Consider the following 16,997-nt stretch of genomic DNA (forward strand, 5'->3'; position numbering starts at 1 on the left):
AGATCTTCTGAGCAGCAATTAAAGGGGAAGTATCATGGGTTTTTTTTATATCTTTTGTTAAAAATGATGAAATAAGACCTTCAATCACCTGCCAAATAATTCTAGAATGACGAGAAATCAACTCAATTCTTGAAAGAAACAACTTGTGATCTGTTCTAGCGCATTTTGGAAACAAAAATGCGAGAACTTGAAAAACATTAGCCTAATATTTTTCAAGTTTCAATCGAAACCGGCCTACACTGCCTCTGGCCAGAGGTATTAATCGACAGTTTTATTGTACTGGGGTGATAATTTTTAACAAACTTGACAATTATTTTGTTGTTTCTGCTAACAGTCAAACATTTTTGGGTTTTGAAATGACAGCAAATTTTCGTGATACCTCCCCTTTAAGTCTTTTGATCATTGACAAACCAAATGTTTAAATGTACTGTAAAGGCTGGTTGGTACCTCAGTCTGGAGATGAGCAAATATACATGCCTAAGTGTATGTCCATTCAGTTATAGACTCACTAAATAATGTTACTCCCGGAGGGTCAAAAGTGCCCAATCTGTTGTTATTGAGTATGTGAAAATAAATTGCACATTTTATCAGTGAAAAAGCCGTGCCAAAAAATACAACGTCAAAACGAGAAACCTACAGTATGTGAAAATAAATTGCACATTTTATCAGTGAAAAAGCCGTGCCAAAATCACAACGTCACAAAAAGAAAAATCTAAACAATAAACGAAACAAAAAGTATAGGGTCGATTTGTTTAGACTGCATTTTGTTATTAATGCTAATGACCAGCTGTGACACGTGAGTGATTAAATCGAACGAGACAATTCAATAAAAGCTTAACTCAGAGAAAAAGGTAATCAACATTTTCACCGGTAAGACAAAACTTAGGGATGAAACAGTTTACCGCCTTCAGTACAGTATCGCTTTTGTCAGTAAGTTTTTCAAAACTTGTATAATTAAATGCGGGCGTGCCATCTCTGCGCTAAAAATAACATTTTCTTCAGGTATTTATCTACTTGACGAGGGGTGAATGAAGCCAAATTTTACCGACCCCCTACAGTAAAGTCCCAGAGGTTCAGGATATAGTGAAACAGCTGTGCATACCTGTGACAGCTGCAATCGCAAGCTAACAAATAAAATTCCGTCGTAGTCATAAATTCATATAACCAAAACAACGTACCCTCGCACTTTACGGTTTTATTTCTACGGATGTCTTTGCTGATCCGCTATTGAAGGGCACAGCACTATTTTCTCAAGAAACAAACCTCTGATTGCAATGGCAATCCTATTAGTACACGATAGCTCAATGTTCAACGCTAAAGCTGAAAGAGATCGTAAACAGACGTGTTCCAAGTGTCATCACCACCACGTGAGATGTCTTTTAGTTTGTGCTTTTCCAGTGGCTGTTGTAACTGTAGGAGTATTTCTTGTCAGTGCCGGCCTCTGGTCATCTTCTTCCTCCACAAGGAGTGCTCTAATGATTGCTGGAGCGGCTGTGTATATAACTGGTGTTGTCGTTTTTGTGATTATCAACTTGAGGGATCGGTCTTCCAAACAGGAATTTGACAGCGGAGACTTTGGTGAAGAAATAAGCGAATCTTTCACGAGTGAATCAAGACAAAGCTTTCATACTGTGGCCATGACCATGGATAGCACGTCAGGGCGTAAGCACAGTATATTAGAAACAGTTTTATAGTTCTATTTCCAGCCCAATCCACGGTGGAGCTGAATGAGGTCACGAGACGTTCGTGATATACAACAAGAAATGTTTGTCAGTATCGTTAGTTCTCTCAGTTCTCCCATCATTTAGTCATCACCTTAGCTGTAAATCGCGAAATTTCGACTTGGTGTTTCCAACGAAGACTGACAGTCAAACCATTTTCATCCTTAGTGACTCCATTGTGAGATTGATCACTTCACTGCCAGTATATTACCTATCAAGGTGAACGGCAACCACCTCTTACAGTCGGACAAGAAGTTCATGAGCTACTTAGTGCTGTAAGGCATGGCTGTTTTGAGGGCTTTACTTCCTAAACTTATGTCAAAAAAGTATAGTTACAGTACAGTTGTCATTTGTGAAGCACCGCATGTAACTGCCCAAGGCTTAGTAATATGATATGTAGAGGTAGTCAGCGAGTAATATAAACGTACTTTTGATACCAGCAGCATAAACTATTTGTAAAAAAAAAAAAAAAAAAAAAACACGAAAAAAACAAAGGTTGACCCGACTGCTTTTGAATACATTTGTTGTAATGATCAGGAAGCAAAACATTTTCATTTAGACAGCCTCTTGACATAAACTAAGCAAGCATTCTGATTGGCTCCTTTCCGGTACTGTTTCAAGGTATACAATAAAAAAGAACAGGTGGTGTGGCTGTTACAGACTGGCACATGGAACTCCAGCTGGGTGCAAAGAGTTGGATATTTAATTGCCGAATTTCTTTATATTATTTGATGGCTTCTGCGGAACGATCATGCAGATCAATGACTGAGAGGTCAACTATCCCTTCATATTCATGCAATGCACTGAAGAATTAAGCGAGTCATGCAAACGGACCATAACCTCTTTTTATTTATTCATTCGCCTACTATTTTGGGCACCGCGAGGTTGTTTGGCTGTTAAAGCAATGATTCATTTACTCACCAGGCTTAGAATATCCCAACACATTTATTCCATTGCGCATATGCCACACATGACATTCCAATCCTAGCAGTATGTAGGATGTTTGTCACATGAACCTAGTTTAACGGCCTTAGCTCCCACGAGCCTCCTGTAGCTTAGTGGTAGAGCAACCGAACTAGTAATCCGAAGGTCTTAGGTTCGACTCCTAACAGGAGAACGACAGTTCGGATTTTTTTTCCGAGTAGTCTGTGTCACTTCCAGAATAATTCATCATTCTCAATGATTAAATAGTTCACTTGGACAGGTCAAAGTAACCGTAGGTCAGGTCTTTGTGGCGAAAGTGATACGGCACACGACTTTCGTACCGAAGGTCTCTGGTTCGAACATCACTTGGTCTAAAGGAAGACTAAAATTTATAAAAAAAAATCGTTAAAAATGTAAGTCGCGTAAAGTGGGGCATAAATGAGGCCCCTTATTAATAAGCTTTATAGCGGCTTTCTTGGTGTTTATATTATTAAAACAAAAACATTTACAGCTTAAACGGAGTAGACCCCCCCCCCCCTCCCAAAACGGAATTTTACAGCTAATCTACTTCCGTACCCGACTGATACATGTTTAGCTTTTCGAAAACAGACTAAGATTGTATTGTCTCGAGATTTAGTAACACGGGACAATAACACATTTCCGTAAGGTTTTCTTGGTTTAGCGAATTTTCTCAAAGTTAAAAAAATTGGCCTTTTTTAGTTTCTCGAATGCATTTAGAATTAGCTCTAAGCTGTCCTAAGCTATATCAAAGTCTCACAACAGCGCAAAATATGCGCTTGTCTCTGCTATTCCTGTCCATGAATTGAAGTACTCGCCATGCCAACCGTTGCCTCTTCATATGTAGGAGGCATCTCAAAACCATCAGCAGTGGCCAACCCGAGCAGCTCTTCATCTTCAAACAAGGATGACTGCTCCAGCGAAGATGGCCGCATCAGCGCTCTCGAGCCTACTGGGACGACGTCTTCGTTCAGGAACGGGCTGCGACGTTCTGGTGCTGGCTGAGGCTCACCATGACATAATTTGTCTTCGTTTTTAACAGCCACAATCACAAGAGGCGAGGTGTCCCAAAAGGCATTTTCTATCCTTGAATTCAATCCTCTATTGTTAGAACCAAGAAGGTTACAATTCATCTTCCCCAATCTTGTGCTAACTACGATGTAGAAGACGGTGCTGATCACGACGACGGCGCACCCAACACCTGCTATTATAGCTCTTCCTTCCCCGCCATCGAACACGATGAGCGAGACGATTCCAGCCAGGAAAAGCACAAACCCAACACAGGCCGTCATCAGGCAAATCGGAATAAGCATGCGCAAACACTCGTAGTATTTGGAGACTTCAGTTGAAACGGCCCGAGAATTTTCTGTGTTTGTGTTTGACCGTGTCCGTTCTGGTCTGTGATCATCCATACTTCAATTGAATCTGTAAGGATTAGAATATTCCGTGTGGTCAAGATGGCTTAAAATTGGCTATGCTATATTTTTACAAGAGGAGTGGCTTTGCCACGAAAGAGTTTGAACGCACTTTGCAAAATCTCTTTGAACTCTTTTCTTTTGTGGGCCTTCATCAGTTGCAACCAAAATTTTGAAACAAACGAAAGCTGGATAATTTCTGAACACGCTTACCTGACAAAACGATTTTTTTAGGTTTCAGTAACTTCCGCTGAACTTTCAGTTCGCAATAATAGCTCGAATACCCCTTAAAAAACCGCTTTTTCTTCGATATCCAATGGGCAATCATTAGTAAATATTCAATAGAAAGAGTTACATGTATCTTATTTAGCCTCGGAGAGTATGCGATCTTTGGAAGTTATTCAATTGTAAATTGACTTTTAATTAATAATACTCTCAGGCCGTGTACTTCATTTATCCGATTTCAGAGCCGTAAAATTGTTGTGCATAAATTTGGTGCAACTTCCATAACGCGTGAAAGGCAACAGTTACAGAAACGCCAGATGTAGAAGCCCATAAAAGTTTTGGCGCCAAAATGAAATTTGTTACTTCAAGTCTATTCTAAAACGTTTCTTGAAATCAAAAAATTAGATTTAAAACTGCTGAGCGCCAAGCCCGCTCACGGAGGGTAGTACTCGGGCACCGTTGCTACGGAACGGGCACTGGTCTGTACGGGATTTTGTCAGTTCCCGCGCTTTTTCCTCATGCCTCCTTGCGATACCGTATCGCAAGGAGGCATGAGGAAAAACCGCGGGAGTAAGCAAAATAGCGGGCACTAAACGAACGAGAACACCGTTACTCCTTGGGCACCAAGGAGTCTGAACAACGTCCTTTTCAGTGCCCGTACACAGGATCCCGGCACGGGCCTTATAACGTTTGACAAAATTTCACCTTTAATGCCGATTGCGGGTATGTTTGTTCTGTAAATTAACAACTGGGCCCAGTTGTTCAAAGCTCGATTAAGCTAATCCTTTGTTAACGTGAACCTTGATTCGAATTTTCGTTACTAATCAGTAAAAGATTCTTCCAAAACATTTTAGTCCCTTAAATTTGACTTAGACTTCTCTTTACCATAAACTTAAAATTAGCTTTTTAAATACATTTTTAACATGCGAGTTGAAAACCTCGGTTAACCTTTAATTGGGGACTTGGGTTAATCGGCTTTCGAACAACCGGGACCTTGGCCACAAGTTGAAAGTGTCGCCGAGTTCCTCGTTTAGTATCAATTTTACCACATTTTACAGGATCCAGTCAGTTTGGTGGAATATATGTGTTCAGCAGAGTTGAGGGAAAATGCCAAAAGCATATGTATTGTTCGTTTGAATAAAATTTGTTGCTGGAGAGGCTTTTATCGATTATTCCGTTTTTTGTTTATTCACAAGCGAAAAAGTAAACATTGTAAATTTGCATATTAAAGGTAACTTGACTGATTTGGTATAAGCTTACGGGGCCAATTTAAAAAAATGTTATGAAACAATTTTACAATTTTGTTGATTAGTTTGTTCTTTCAAGATCGGTCATTGTATTTCCTATAGCTAGCGATGTAAAGAATCAAATCTAGTTCAAATAACTGTTTAATTTTGCGGTCACAGTTGTTGCATTTCCTTTTTAAAGTTCACGCAGTTGCCAAATAAAGTCCCCTTTGAATGACAATTTCAAGACAGTGTGGTAATCGGCAATGCAAATTCCTGACATATGGTTTATGTATTTTTGTAATAAAGTGTTGAGTTTGAAAAAAGAATAGTTAAATTTTCTTTATCAGTGGCCAGCTGGGGGAATCATTAAAATTAGGTTTGACTTGCGATCGTGAGCCCAGACTACCCCTGCACTAGTTCACATCGCTCTTTTTTAAAAGCGAAAATGCTTGTATCTAGACATAATTTTTTACATTTCTTAGTTCATGAAATCCACACAGTTAAAGTGATGGAAAATGGACAGCTCGCAGCGAAGAAATTTGGTATTGACTGGCCAGATTGTGTTTTGCAATGCTGAGAGGTAAGGTCAAGCTTAAGCTTAAAACATTACCTGCGCTGCAGACTTTGTTGAACTGATGCCTAAACGTTACTGGAAATCCACTTTATAAAAAAATTAAAGGTTTGATTGTCAATTTCTACTTGAGGTTTTCGTGTTCACTTAGGAAAGCTTTTTTTCTGTTTGTCTTTTTGTCTTCAACAATTAATAGTCTGCCCCGGGTACCCGGGTCATGACGTTTTCCGAAAGCAATTTCCTGTATGATCTCGGATAAATAGGAAATATAGAGCCCTGAATAGCGCGTCATGGCGAGTACCGTAACGCAATATTTCAATTGCGAAGGGAGGATAGCTTTAAAAAATCTGCGAAGCATACAATGGTAATAAATCAGGCACAGCATCACGCATAAATGCCAGTACAGGCATCTTGTTGAATAAATGATGACTCAGCCATAAAATATTGTCACTACAAGTCCGTTTACCTCTAACCATTGATATCTAGCTCCTAAATCCGGTGAATGCTTGTTGCAATTGATTGAAATGTTGTTGGATTGGTTGCTTTGTGGACTGTCGAGAAACATTTTAAGGGGAATTCGAGCAGTTATTGTGATAAAAAATAGTAACTGAAGATAGAATTGAAAACCGATGCGCGTATGCTATGCTATAAGCGGAAGACACAAACCCTACTTTGTGAGGAATAAGTTTACTTATTTTGTTTACCTACCTTTGATCGACCGACGAAAAAACACAAATTTCTCTCAGCGGTTTTCGATAGCAGCAAAATGCAACACTGATGTACCACAGTTGAACGCAAACTCCTGTAATTCACAGACTTTCAACTCGAGAACGGAAGTATTTTTGCTTATCGGGCAATTGTCAGTATGATAAATAGGTCCGCACAGATATAATTATAATATAGGGGAATTCCAGTCTTTCATTTTCAGTTTCATTTCTTTTAGTGACGTCTGCCGTGGCCTCCTTCACCTTGATCAAATATTCATGAACTTTAATCAGCTTTAATTTTCTCTAAGCTTTTTTCTGAAAAAAAATATTTTGTTTCTATTTTCATCGTCGATACACAAAACCCTACTTTCTGATGAATAAGTGTACTTATTTTGTTTACCTACCTTTTGTCAACCGACGAAAAAACACAAATTTCTCTGGTTTTCGATAGCAGCAAAATGCAACACTAATGTACCAATCGTTGAACACAAACTCCTGTAATTCACAGACTTTCAACTCGAGATTGGAAGTATTTTTCTTGCGTATACTTTTGCTTATCGGGCAACTGTCAGTATGATAATTAGGTCCGCACAGGTATGATTGAGGGGGAATTCCAGTCTTTCATTTTCAGTTTCATCTCTTTTGCATAACGTCTGCCGTGGATTTCGTGACCTCAAGTGATCAAATAGTCATGAATTTTAGTCAATCAGCTTTAATTTTCTCTAAACGTTTTTCAGGAAAAATGTTTTGTTTCTATTTTTATCGTTGATTTAGGCATTTAACTAAGACTACAAAAATAAAAGCGACTCGACGCTTCCATGTAATACCTAACAACATCAAGAAATGAATTCAATTGATGAATTTACAATTCATGAACTTTAATCAGCTATTCTCAAAACCTTTTTCATAAAAAATTTTTTTTTTATCTTTGATTTAGAAAAGTATTCAACTTAAAATACGAAAAATTTTAGCGACTCGACCGTTTCGATGTAACTGCTAAACATTTAAACAACAGTTGTGAAGGGCAGCAAAAGAGTTCAAAAAAAAAAATAAAATTAGAAAAGCAAGCGGCATTCGTCTCCGCAGTTGTCCCATTTATATAAATACTTTCGCGAGAAATGAATCACTTTGCACGTTGGGTTCAGCTCTTTTATAAACAACATCTCATAGATGAGACAGTTAAGTTTGTTCCGGCGCCTTTGGAGTACCGAAAAGTTCTCGGTTATATTAAGGATGGCTTGTCCAATTCATGCAGGTGTTTCAAGTGTTTCCCAATCGTTGACAGTAAGGCTACCGTATTCCGCAATGCGTTGGTGTAGGTATAGGTTTGATATAACGGACAGAGCGTTTTTCGCATAGACCACATTTAATGTAATACACAATGCAATACTGGTTCACGATCTTTGGTTTTGGCTCGGTAGGTTTAAATTAGAGTCGCACCTATTTTTCTGCTTGTGAATTGACAGGTTGTTTCGAAACCGATTTTGTTACTGAGCCACTATGAAGCTGTCTTCTTGTGTTGCCAGGTGATCTTTGGTCCGATAAATTAAAGGAAGGGAAATTAAAAGAAGATCTTATGAGGGGTATCCGGTGTCAATCACTCCCGTTGTGCCCGCCATGTGACTGTTGTTACTGCTCGCAGTATAGACTGCAAGCAGTCGCACTTTTTTCCTCTGACTAAAGCGCGCAAGGTGATGGTAAAATTATTGAAATTAGAAAAGTGAACGAGGAGGGTCTGGGGAGAGGGAGCTCCGCGCCCGCGTTTCTCGCGGCTTCGTCGCTCGCTAGATCCATCGCGCTCTGTAGAAATTAGAAGAAGAAAGAGACTGTTAGCAGTCTATCTCTCTAAACATTTATGGCACTTTTTGTGCTCCCCCCCCCCCCCCTTTTCTCATTTAAAAAAGCTTATGGTAAAATTTTGAAGGATGTGTATTCGAATTCAGTTCCTCGTGGACGTTTATGTCAAAAGGTATTGAAGATAAGATCTTCCCTATTAGAAAATAAGATGGGGAAACGTCCAAAAGGTGTTCCGAGCTCGTTCGCTTATTTTATTGGTGGCCTGAAGTCGTTTAGCTGTTAAAATCGTTGTGCCACGGAAGCCAGATGGTTTGACGCACGAAGATAATAATTAAAGAACAAAATTAAGCATCCTGAGATAAGTTGTTCAGTGTGATGGTACATGACTTTGGAAGCGGAATCAGCTCGGGTTTAAAGAAGGGTCCTCTAGTCCTCCTAGGGCTGAATGGAGAATTTTTTGTTGTTGTTTCTATTTTTTCGTTTCCCTTTCGCCTTCCAAAGCCGACCTCAGTACCGGCCAAAGGCTCCAAACAATTTCCAAAATTTAAATATGCTTGAATAATAATTTAGACAAATTTACAAAATTACCAAATGTTTCAAAACGTTGAGGACCACTATTCACAAAGCTAAATCTCGCTGAGGGGAACGCCCGAAAAAAAAAGCTAAGCGGTGTAGGATGCGGAACAAATGAGGCCGCTTATTAAGGCTATATGGCTTTCCAAGTTGTTTTGGTTAGAAGAGAGCAGTGTTCAAAGGCTTGAGTAGGTCAAGATCGTGCTTGCAAAAAAGAAAGAGAAAATACAATGGAGAAACCCCGCCGCATGTGAGAGTGGTCCGAGCTCATTCGCATACTATTTTGTGTACTGCGAGGTTGTTTGGCTGTTAAAGGAATGATTCATTTATTCACCAGGCTTAAAATATCCCATTACATTTATTCTATTGCGCATATGCCACACATGACATTCCAATACTAGCAGTATGCAGGATGTTTGTCCCATGAACTTACTTTAATGGACTTAGCTCCCACGAGTTTCCTGTCATCCGAACTATTAATCCGAAGGTCTTAGGTTTGACTCCTGATAGGAGAACTCGGATTTTTTTCCGAGTATGTCTGTGTCACTTGCTGAATAATACATCATTCTCAATGATTAAATAGTTCACTTGGACAGGTCAAAAAAACCGTAAGTCAGGTCTTTGTGGCGAAAGTGATACGGCACACGACTTTCGTACCGAAGGTCTCTGGTTCGAACACCACTTTGTCTAAAGGAAGACTAAATTTACAAAAAAAAAATCGTTAAAAATGTAAGTCGTGTAAAGTGGCGCATAAATGAGGCCCCTTATTAATAAGCTTTATGGCTTTCTTGGTGTTTATATTATTACAAAAAATCTTTACAGCTTCAAAGGGAGTAGACCCCCTCCCCTCCCCTCCCAAAAAGAAAATTTTACAGCTGATCTACTTCCGTACCCGACTGATGCATGTTTAGCTTCTCAAAAACAGACTAAGATTATATTGTCCCGAGATTTAGTAACACGAGACAATAACACATTTCCATAAGTTTCTTGGTTTAGCGAACTTTCTGGAAGTTAAAAAATATGTCTTTTTAGTTTCTCGTATGCATTTATAATTAGCTCTAAGCTGTCCTAAGCTATGAAAGTCTTACAACAGGGTAAAATATGCGCTTGTCTCAGCTATTCTTGTCCATGAATTGAAGTATTCGCCATGCCAACCGTTGCCTCTTCATATGTAGGAGGCATCTCAAAATCATCAGCAGTGGCCAACCCGAGCAGCTCTTCATCTTCAAACAAGGATGACTGCTCCAGCGAAGATGGCTGCATCAGCGCTGTCGAGCCTACTGGGACGACGTCTTCGTTCAGGAACGGGCGGCGACGTTCTGGTGCTGCCTGAGGCTCGCCATGACATAATTTGTCTTCGTTTTTAACAGCCACAATCACAAGAGGCGAGGTATCCCAAAAGGAATCTTCTACCCTTGAGTTCAATCCTCCATTGTTAGAACCAAGAAGGTTACAATTCATCTTCCCCAATCTGGTGTTAACTACGAAGTAGAAGACGGTGCTGATCACGACGACGGCGCACCCAACACCTGCTATTATAGCTCTTCCTTTCCCGCCATCGAACACGATGAGCGAGATGATTCCAGCCAGGAAAAGCACAAACCCAACGCAGGCCGTCATCAGGCAAATCGGAATAAGCATGCGCAAACACTCGTAGTATTTGGAGACTTCAGTTGAAACGGCCCGAGAATTTTCTGTGTTTGTGTTTGACCGTGTCCGTTCTGGTCTGTGATCATCCATACTTCAATTGAATCTGTAAGGATTAGAATATTCCGTGTGGTCAAGATGGCTTAAAATTGGCTATGCTCATGTTATATATAATATATTTTTACAAGAGGAGTGGCTTTGCCACGAAAGAGTTTGAACGCACTTTGCAAAATCTCTTTGAACTCTTTTCTTTTGTGGGCCTCCATCAGTTGCAACCAAAATTTTGAAACAAACGAAAGCTGGATAATTTCTGAACACGCTTACCTGACAAAACGATTTTTTTAGGTTTCAGTAACTTCCGCTGAACTTTCAGTTCGCAATAATAGCTCGAATACCCCTTAAAAAACCGCTTTTTCTTCGATATCCAATGGGCAACCATTAGTAAATATCAATAAAAAGAGTTACATGTATCTTATTTAGCCTCGGAGAATATGCGATCTTTGGAAGTTATTCAATTGTAAATTGACTTTTAATTAATAATACTCTCAGGCCGTGTACTTCATTTATCCGATTTCAGAGCCGTAAAATTGTTGTGCATAAATTTGGTGCAACTTCCAAAACGCGTGAAAGGCAAAAGTTACAGAAACGCCAGATGTAGAAGCCCATAAAAGTTTTGGTGCCAAAATGAAATTTGTTACTTCAAGTCTATTCTAAAAAGTTTCTTGAAATCAAAAAATTAGATTTAAAACTGCTGAGCGCCAAGCCCGCTCACGGAGGGTAGTACTCGGGCACCGTTGCTACGGAACGGGCACTGGTCTGAACGGGATTTGTCAGTTCCCCCGCTTTTTCCTCATGCCTCCTTGCGATACCGTATCGCAAGGAGGCATGAGGAAAAACCGCGGGAGTAAGCAAAATAGCGGGCACTAAACGAACGAGAACACCGTTACTCCTTGGGCACCAAGGAGTCTGAACAACGCCCTTTTCAGTGCCCGTACACAGGATCTTGACACGGGCCTTATAACGTTTGACAAAATTTCACCTTTAATGCCGATTGCGGGTATGTTTGTTCTGTAAATTAACAACTGGGCCCAGTTGTTCAAAGCTCGATTAAGCTAATCCTTTGTTAACGTGAACCTTGATTCGAATTTTCGTTACTAATCAGTAAAAGATTCTTACAAAACATTTTAGTCCCTTAAATTTGACTTAGACTTCTCTTTACCATAAACTTAAAATTAGCTTTTTAAATACATTTTTAACATGCGAGTTGAAAACCTCGGTTACCTTTTAATCGGGGACTTGGGTTAATCGGCTTTCGAACAACCGGGACCTTGGCCACAAGTTGAAAGTGTCGCCGAGTTCCTCGTTTAGTATCAATTTTACCACATTTTACAGGATCCAGTCAGTTTGGAGGAATATGTGTTCAGCAGAGTTGAGGGAAAATGCCAAAAGCATATGTATTGGGGACCGTTCATTTTTTATGAGCATGGGGTTTAGGGGGGGGCCACGAGAAAAAAAATGGCACTAAAGGGGGGGGGCTACCAAAAAAAATTGGGTGAAAGAGGGGGGGGTCACCAGAAATAATTGGCTAGTAGAGGAAATTGAAAGTGGCTCAACAGAGAAACAGATGAAGAAATTGAATATTATTCCAATTATATTTAATTAATACGATTTTCCTAACCACTTTTAATTTGTTTTACATACTGAGGTCGAAATCTGCATTTCATATTAACAACAACTGAGGAAATGACGCATATCTGTTGGAAAAGCAATAATGAATATAAACTGAACTAGACACCTATGTTTGTACAAGTTCAAATTAATATAAAAACGTAACAGTCTTATTATTGAATCATCCGTGGGGGAGTAGTTTTCTATTAAGTTGTTGTACTCAGAACTATATCAATAGATTGTTTAATGTTCTGTTTAATAGTACTCACTTTTATAAAGATTGTTGATTAGTAAATTATTTGAACCCAGGAGTATCAGTAGACTCAGTAGTATGCCTAGTGTGAACATCCAGATTAGTTTTTAATAATAGAACTGTTGTTGGTGACTTCAGTTGACGGTAAATCTGAGCCGTAGGCCATCTTCAGGAAAGCTTGTAACTGTCATTTTTAATAGCAGTATTTAATATCCAGGCGTGTAGGAGGGGGTGTGGGGGGGGGGGGGGGTCGAGAGGTTCGAACGAACCCCCTTTGAAGATCAATAATGGCGGAAGAAAAAGCACAATGAGGAGGTTGAACAACTACATGAGGTGTACCATGCGAGAGAGTAGAATGTCCGCCCTGGTTCTAATGCATATCAAATATGATATGCCTGTCAATCTTGACGAGATAGTCAATTTGTTTCAAGGCCTACACCCGAGAATGATGCAGTTTACCAGCTTGGTGTATAACTACTGATCAGCAGATCGAATAGCTATCAGAACTTGACAGGGCGCGGAATGTACATTGAACTTTCTTGTTTAAGTTGAGACAATTATGCCGCAGAAATGATGTATATAGCTTAAAAAGCTGCTGTTAAACAAATTTGTGATATGCCTAAAATGGGTCTCAAAATGCAGGAAATGAGGTTTCTGGGAACCTAGATTTTCAAAAATTTCCGGGGGAGCATGCCCCCGGACCCCCCCAGTAACGCGCCTCCGGCACTCAACAAACACCCCTATCTAACCCTTAACTACGCACCTGATATCTGTGTGTCCGCTGTTTTTTTTTCTGTTTAATATGACTTGTAATCGTTGATTGGTATGCTTCGATCCGTATTTTGTTAGATCTGTACGTGTATTAATTGTTTCTACTCGAAGGGGAGTAATTTCACGTTAAACATTTGCTTGATTAATTTTTATAGTTCCTCTAAGAATCTAAATGGAAATTTAGGGTTTGCCGTTGCCGTAAACGTGTTGCTATCTACAAAACGTTTTTTTTAAACAAGAGAAATCTTTACCTAAGCAGAGAACGGTAACTTTTTAATAGTACTTTAAAGAAATCACAGTAACAATTACGTTTATCTTTGATATAAACAGTACATTAACATAAGCGTTTTGCTAAAGTTAGGAGTATGATTTGTTTCTGGTTGGGCGGGAGGGGGGGGGGGGTCATCAGAAAAAAATAGTCCTGCTTGGGGGGGGGCCATGTTGAAAAAAATTGCATGCTAGGGGGGGGTCATACAGTTTTGTAGTGGCAATTAACCAAATTCCACCAGCCCCCCCATGCTCATAAAAAATGAACGGTCCCTTGTTCGTTTGAATAAAATTTGTTGCTGGAGAGGCTTTTATCGATTATTCCGTTTTTTGTTTATTCACAAGCGAAAAAGTAAACATTGTAAATTTGCATATTAAAGGTAACTTGACTGATTTGGTATAAGCTTACGGGGCCAATTTAAAAAAATGTTATGAAACAATTTTACAATTTTGTTGATTAGTTTGTTCTTTCAAGATCCGTCATTGTATTTCCTATAGCTAGCGATGTAAAGAATCAAATCTAGTTCAAATAACTGTTAAATTTTGCGGTCACAGTTGTTGCGTTTCCTTTTTAAAGTTCAGGACAGTTGCCAAATAAAGTCCCCTTTGTTTATGTTGAAATGACAATTTCAAGACAGTGTGGTTATTGGCAATGCAAATTCCTGACATATGGTTTATGTATTTTTGTAATAAAGTGTTGAGTTTGAAAAAAGAATAGTTAAATTTTCTTTATCAGTGGCCAGCTGGGGGAATCATTAAAATTCAGGTTTGACTTGCGATCAGGGGAATCCACGTGAGCCCAGACCCCTGCACTAGTTCACATCGCTCTTTTTTAAAAGCGAAAATGCTTGTATCTAGACATAATTTTTTACATTTCTTAGTTCATGAAATCCACACAGTTAAAATGATGGAAAATGGACAGCTCGCAGCGAAGAAATTTGGTATTGACTGGCCAGATTGTGTTTTGCAATGCTGAGAGGTAAGGTCAAGCTTAAGCTTAAAACACTACCTGCGCTGCAGACTTTGTTGAACTGATGCCTAAACGTTACTGGAAATCCACTTTATAAAAAAAAATTAAAGGTTTGATTGTCAATTTCTACTTGAGGTTTTCGTGTTCACTTAGGAAAGCTTTTTTTCTGTGTCTTTTTGTCTTCAACAATTAATAGTCTGCCCCGGGTACCCGGGTCATGACGTTTTCCGAAAGCAATTTCCTGTATGATCTCGGATAAATAGGAAATATAGAGCCCTGAATAGCGCGTCATGGCGAGTACCGTAACGCAATATTTCAATTGCGAAGGGAGGATAGCTTTAAAAATCTGCGAAGCGTACAATGGTAATAAATCAGGCACAGCTTCACGCATAAATGCCAGTATAGGCATCTAATTGAATAAATGATGACTCAGCCATAAAATATTGTCACTACATGTCCGTTTACCTCTAACCATCGATATCTAGCTCCTAAATCCGGTGAATACTTGTTGCAATTGATTGAAATGTTGTTGGATTGGTTGCTTTGTGGACTGTCGAGAAACATTTTAAGGGGAATTCGAGCAGTTATTGTGATGAAAAATAGTAACTGAAGATAGAATTGAAAACCTATGCGCGTATGTTATGCTATAAGCGGAAGACACAAACCCTACTTTGTGAGGAATAAGTTTACTTATTTTGTTTACCTACCTTTTGTCGACCGACGAAAAAACACAACAGTTTCTCTGGTTTTCGATAGCAGCACAATGCAACACTGATGTACCACCGTTGAACGCAAACTCCTGTAATTCACAGACTTTCAACTCGAGAACGGAAGTATTTTTGCTTACATATACAGGGCAATTGTCAGTATGATAAATAGGTCCGCACAGGTATAATTATAATAAAGGGGAATTCCCGTCTTTCATTTTCAGTTTCATTTCTTTTAGTGACGTCTGCCGTCGCTTCCTTCACCTTGATCAAAATATTCATGAACTTTAATCAGCTTTAATTTTCTCTAAGCTTTTTTCAGAAAAAAAAAATTTTGTCTCTATTTTTATCGTTGATACACAAAACCCTACTTTCTGATGAATAAGTTTACTTATTTTGTTTACGTACATTTTGTCGACCGACGAAAAAACACAAATTTCTCTGGTTTTCGATAGCAGCAAAACGCAACACTAATGTACCACCGTTGAACACAAACTCCTGTAATTCACAGACTTTCAACTCGAGAACGGAAGTACTTTTCTTGCGTATACTTTTGCTTATCGGGCAACTGTCAGTATGATAATTAGGTCCGCACAGGTATGATTGAGGGGGAATTCCAGTCTTTCATTTTCAGCTTCATCTCTTTTGCATAACGTCTGCCGTGGATTTCTTGACCTCAAGTGATCAAATATTCATGAATTTTAGTCAATCAGCTTTAATTTTCTCTAAACGTTTTTCAGGAAAAATATTTTGTTTCTATTTTTATCGTTGATTTAGGCATTTAACTAAGACTACAAAAATTAAAGCGGTTCGACGCTTCCATGTAATACCTAACAACATCAAGAAATAAATTCAATTGATGAATTTACAATTCATGAACTTTAATCAGCTATTCTCAAAACTTTTTTCATAAAAAATTATTTTTATCTTTGATTTAGAAAAGTAATTAACTAAAAATACAAAAACATTTTAGCGACTCGACCGTTTCGATGTAATTGCTAAACATTTAAACAACAGTTGTGAAGGGCAGTAAAAGAGTTAAAAAAAAAATGAAATTAAAAAAACAACCGGCATTCGTCTCCCCAGTTGCCCCGTTTATATAAATACTTTCGCGAGAAATGAATCGCTTTGCACGTTGGGTTGAGCTCTTTTATAAACAACATCTCATAGGTGAGACAGTTAAGTTTGTTCCGGCGCCTTTGGAGTACCGAAAAGTTCTCGGTTATATTAAGGATGGCTTGTCCAATTCATGCAGGTGTTTCATGTGTTTCCCAATCGTTGACAGTAAGGCTACCGTATTCTGCAATGCGTTGGTTTAGGTATCGGTTTGATATAACGGACAGAGCGTATTTCGCATAGGCCACATTTAATGTAATACACAATGCAATACTGGTTCACGATCTTTGGTTTTGGCTCGGTATAAGGTTTTAATTAGGATCGCACCTGTCTTCCTGCTTATAAATACAGACCGATTAGAAAAGTGAACGAGGAGGGTCTGGGGAGAGGGAGCTCCGCGCCCGCGTTTCTCGCGGCT

General features: G+C 39.0%; 2 protein-coding genes and 1 long non-coding RNA gene across 5 annotated transcripts; 1 reads left to right on the plus strand and 2 right to left on the minus strand.

Annotated features, from left to right (window-relative positions):
- The first annotated feature begins 84 nt into the window (after window positions 1-84).
- On the plus strand, window positions 85-9,883 carry LOC146473552 (uncharacterized). Its single transcript, XR_014866374.1, has 2 exons — window positions 85-2,810; window positions 9,668-9,883. It is a non-coding gene; the product is annotated as an uncharacterized LOC146473552 (long non-coding RNA).
- LOC146473553 (uncharacterized) lies at window positions 2,549-7,330 on the minus strand. 2 transcript variants are annotated; one of them, XM_085118285.1, is made up of 2 exons: window positions 7,215-7,330; window positions 2,549-4,088 (listed from the first exon to the last, which is right to left on the minus strand). In XM_085118285.1, the coding sequence occupies exon 2, from the start codon at window positions 4,073-4,075 to the stop codon at window positions 3,452-3,454; it is 624 nt and encodes a 207-aa protein (XP_084974411.1). In that variant the 5' UTR covers window positions 4,076-4,088; window positions 7,215-7,330; the 3' UTR covers window positions 2,549-3,451. The 2 variants fall into 2 exon arrangements, with proteins under 2 accessions (XP_084974411.1, XP_084974410.1); XM_085118284.1 differs by lacking the exon at window positions 7,215-7,330 and adding an exon at window positions 6,812-6,965.
- A 105-nt stretch (window positions 9,884-9,988) lies between the features above and the next one.
- Window positions 9,989-15,972, minus strand: LOC146473554 (uncharacterized). Of its 2 annotated transcripts, none has more exons than XM_085118283.1 (2): window positions 15,872-15,972; window positions 9,989-10,933 (listed from the first exon to the last, which is right to left on the minus strand). In XM_085118283.1, the coding sequence occupies exon 2, from the start codon at window positions 10,918-10,920 to the stop codon at window positions 10,297-10,299; it is 624 nt and encodes a 207-aa protein (XP_084974409.1). In that variant the 5' UTR covers window positions 10,921-10,933; window positions 15,872-15,972; the 3' UTR covers window positions 9,989-10,296. The 2 variants fall into 2 exon arrangements, with proteins under 2 accessions (XP_084974409.1, XP_084974408.1); XM_085118282.1 differs by lacking the exon at window positions 15,872-15,972 and adding an exon at window positions 15,464-15,615 and having other exon boundaries at window positions 9,992-10,933.
- Between the last annotated feature and the right edge of the window lie 1,025 nt (window positions 15,973-16,997).

Source organism: Pavona decussata, unplaced genomic scaffold (genome assembly GCF_977016875.1).
Source record: "Pavona decussata unplaced genomic scaffold, jaPavDecu1.1 SCAFFOLD_93, whole genome shotgun sequence".
In the NCBI taxonomy this organism is placed as follows: Eukaryota; Metazoa; Cnidaria; class Anthozoa; order Scleractinia; family Agariciidae; genus Pavona; species Pavona decussata.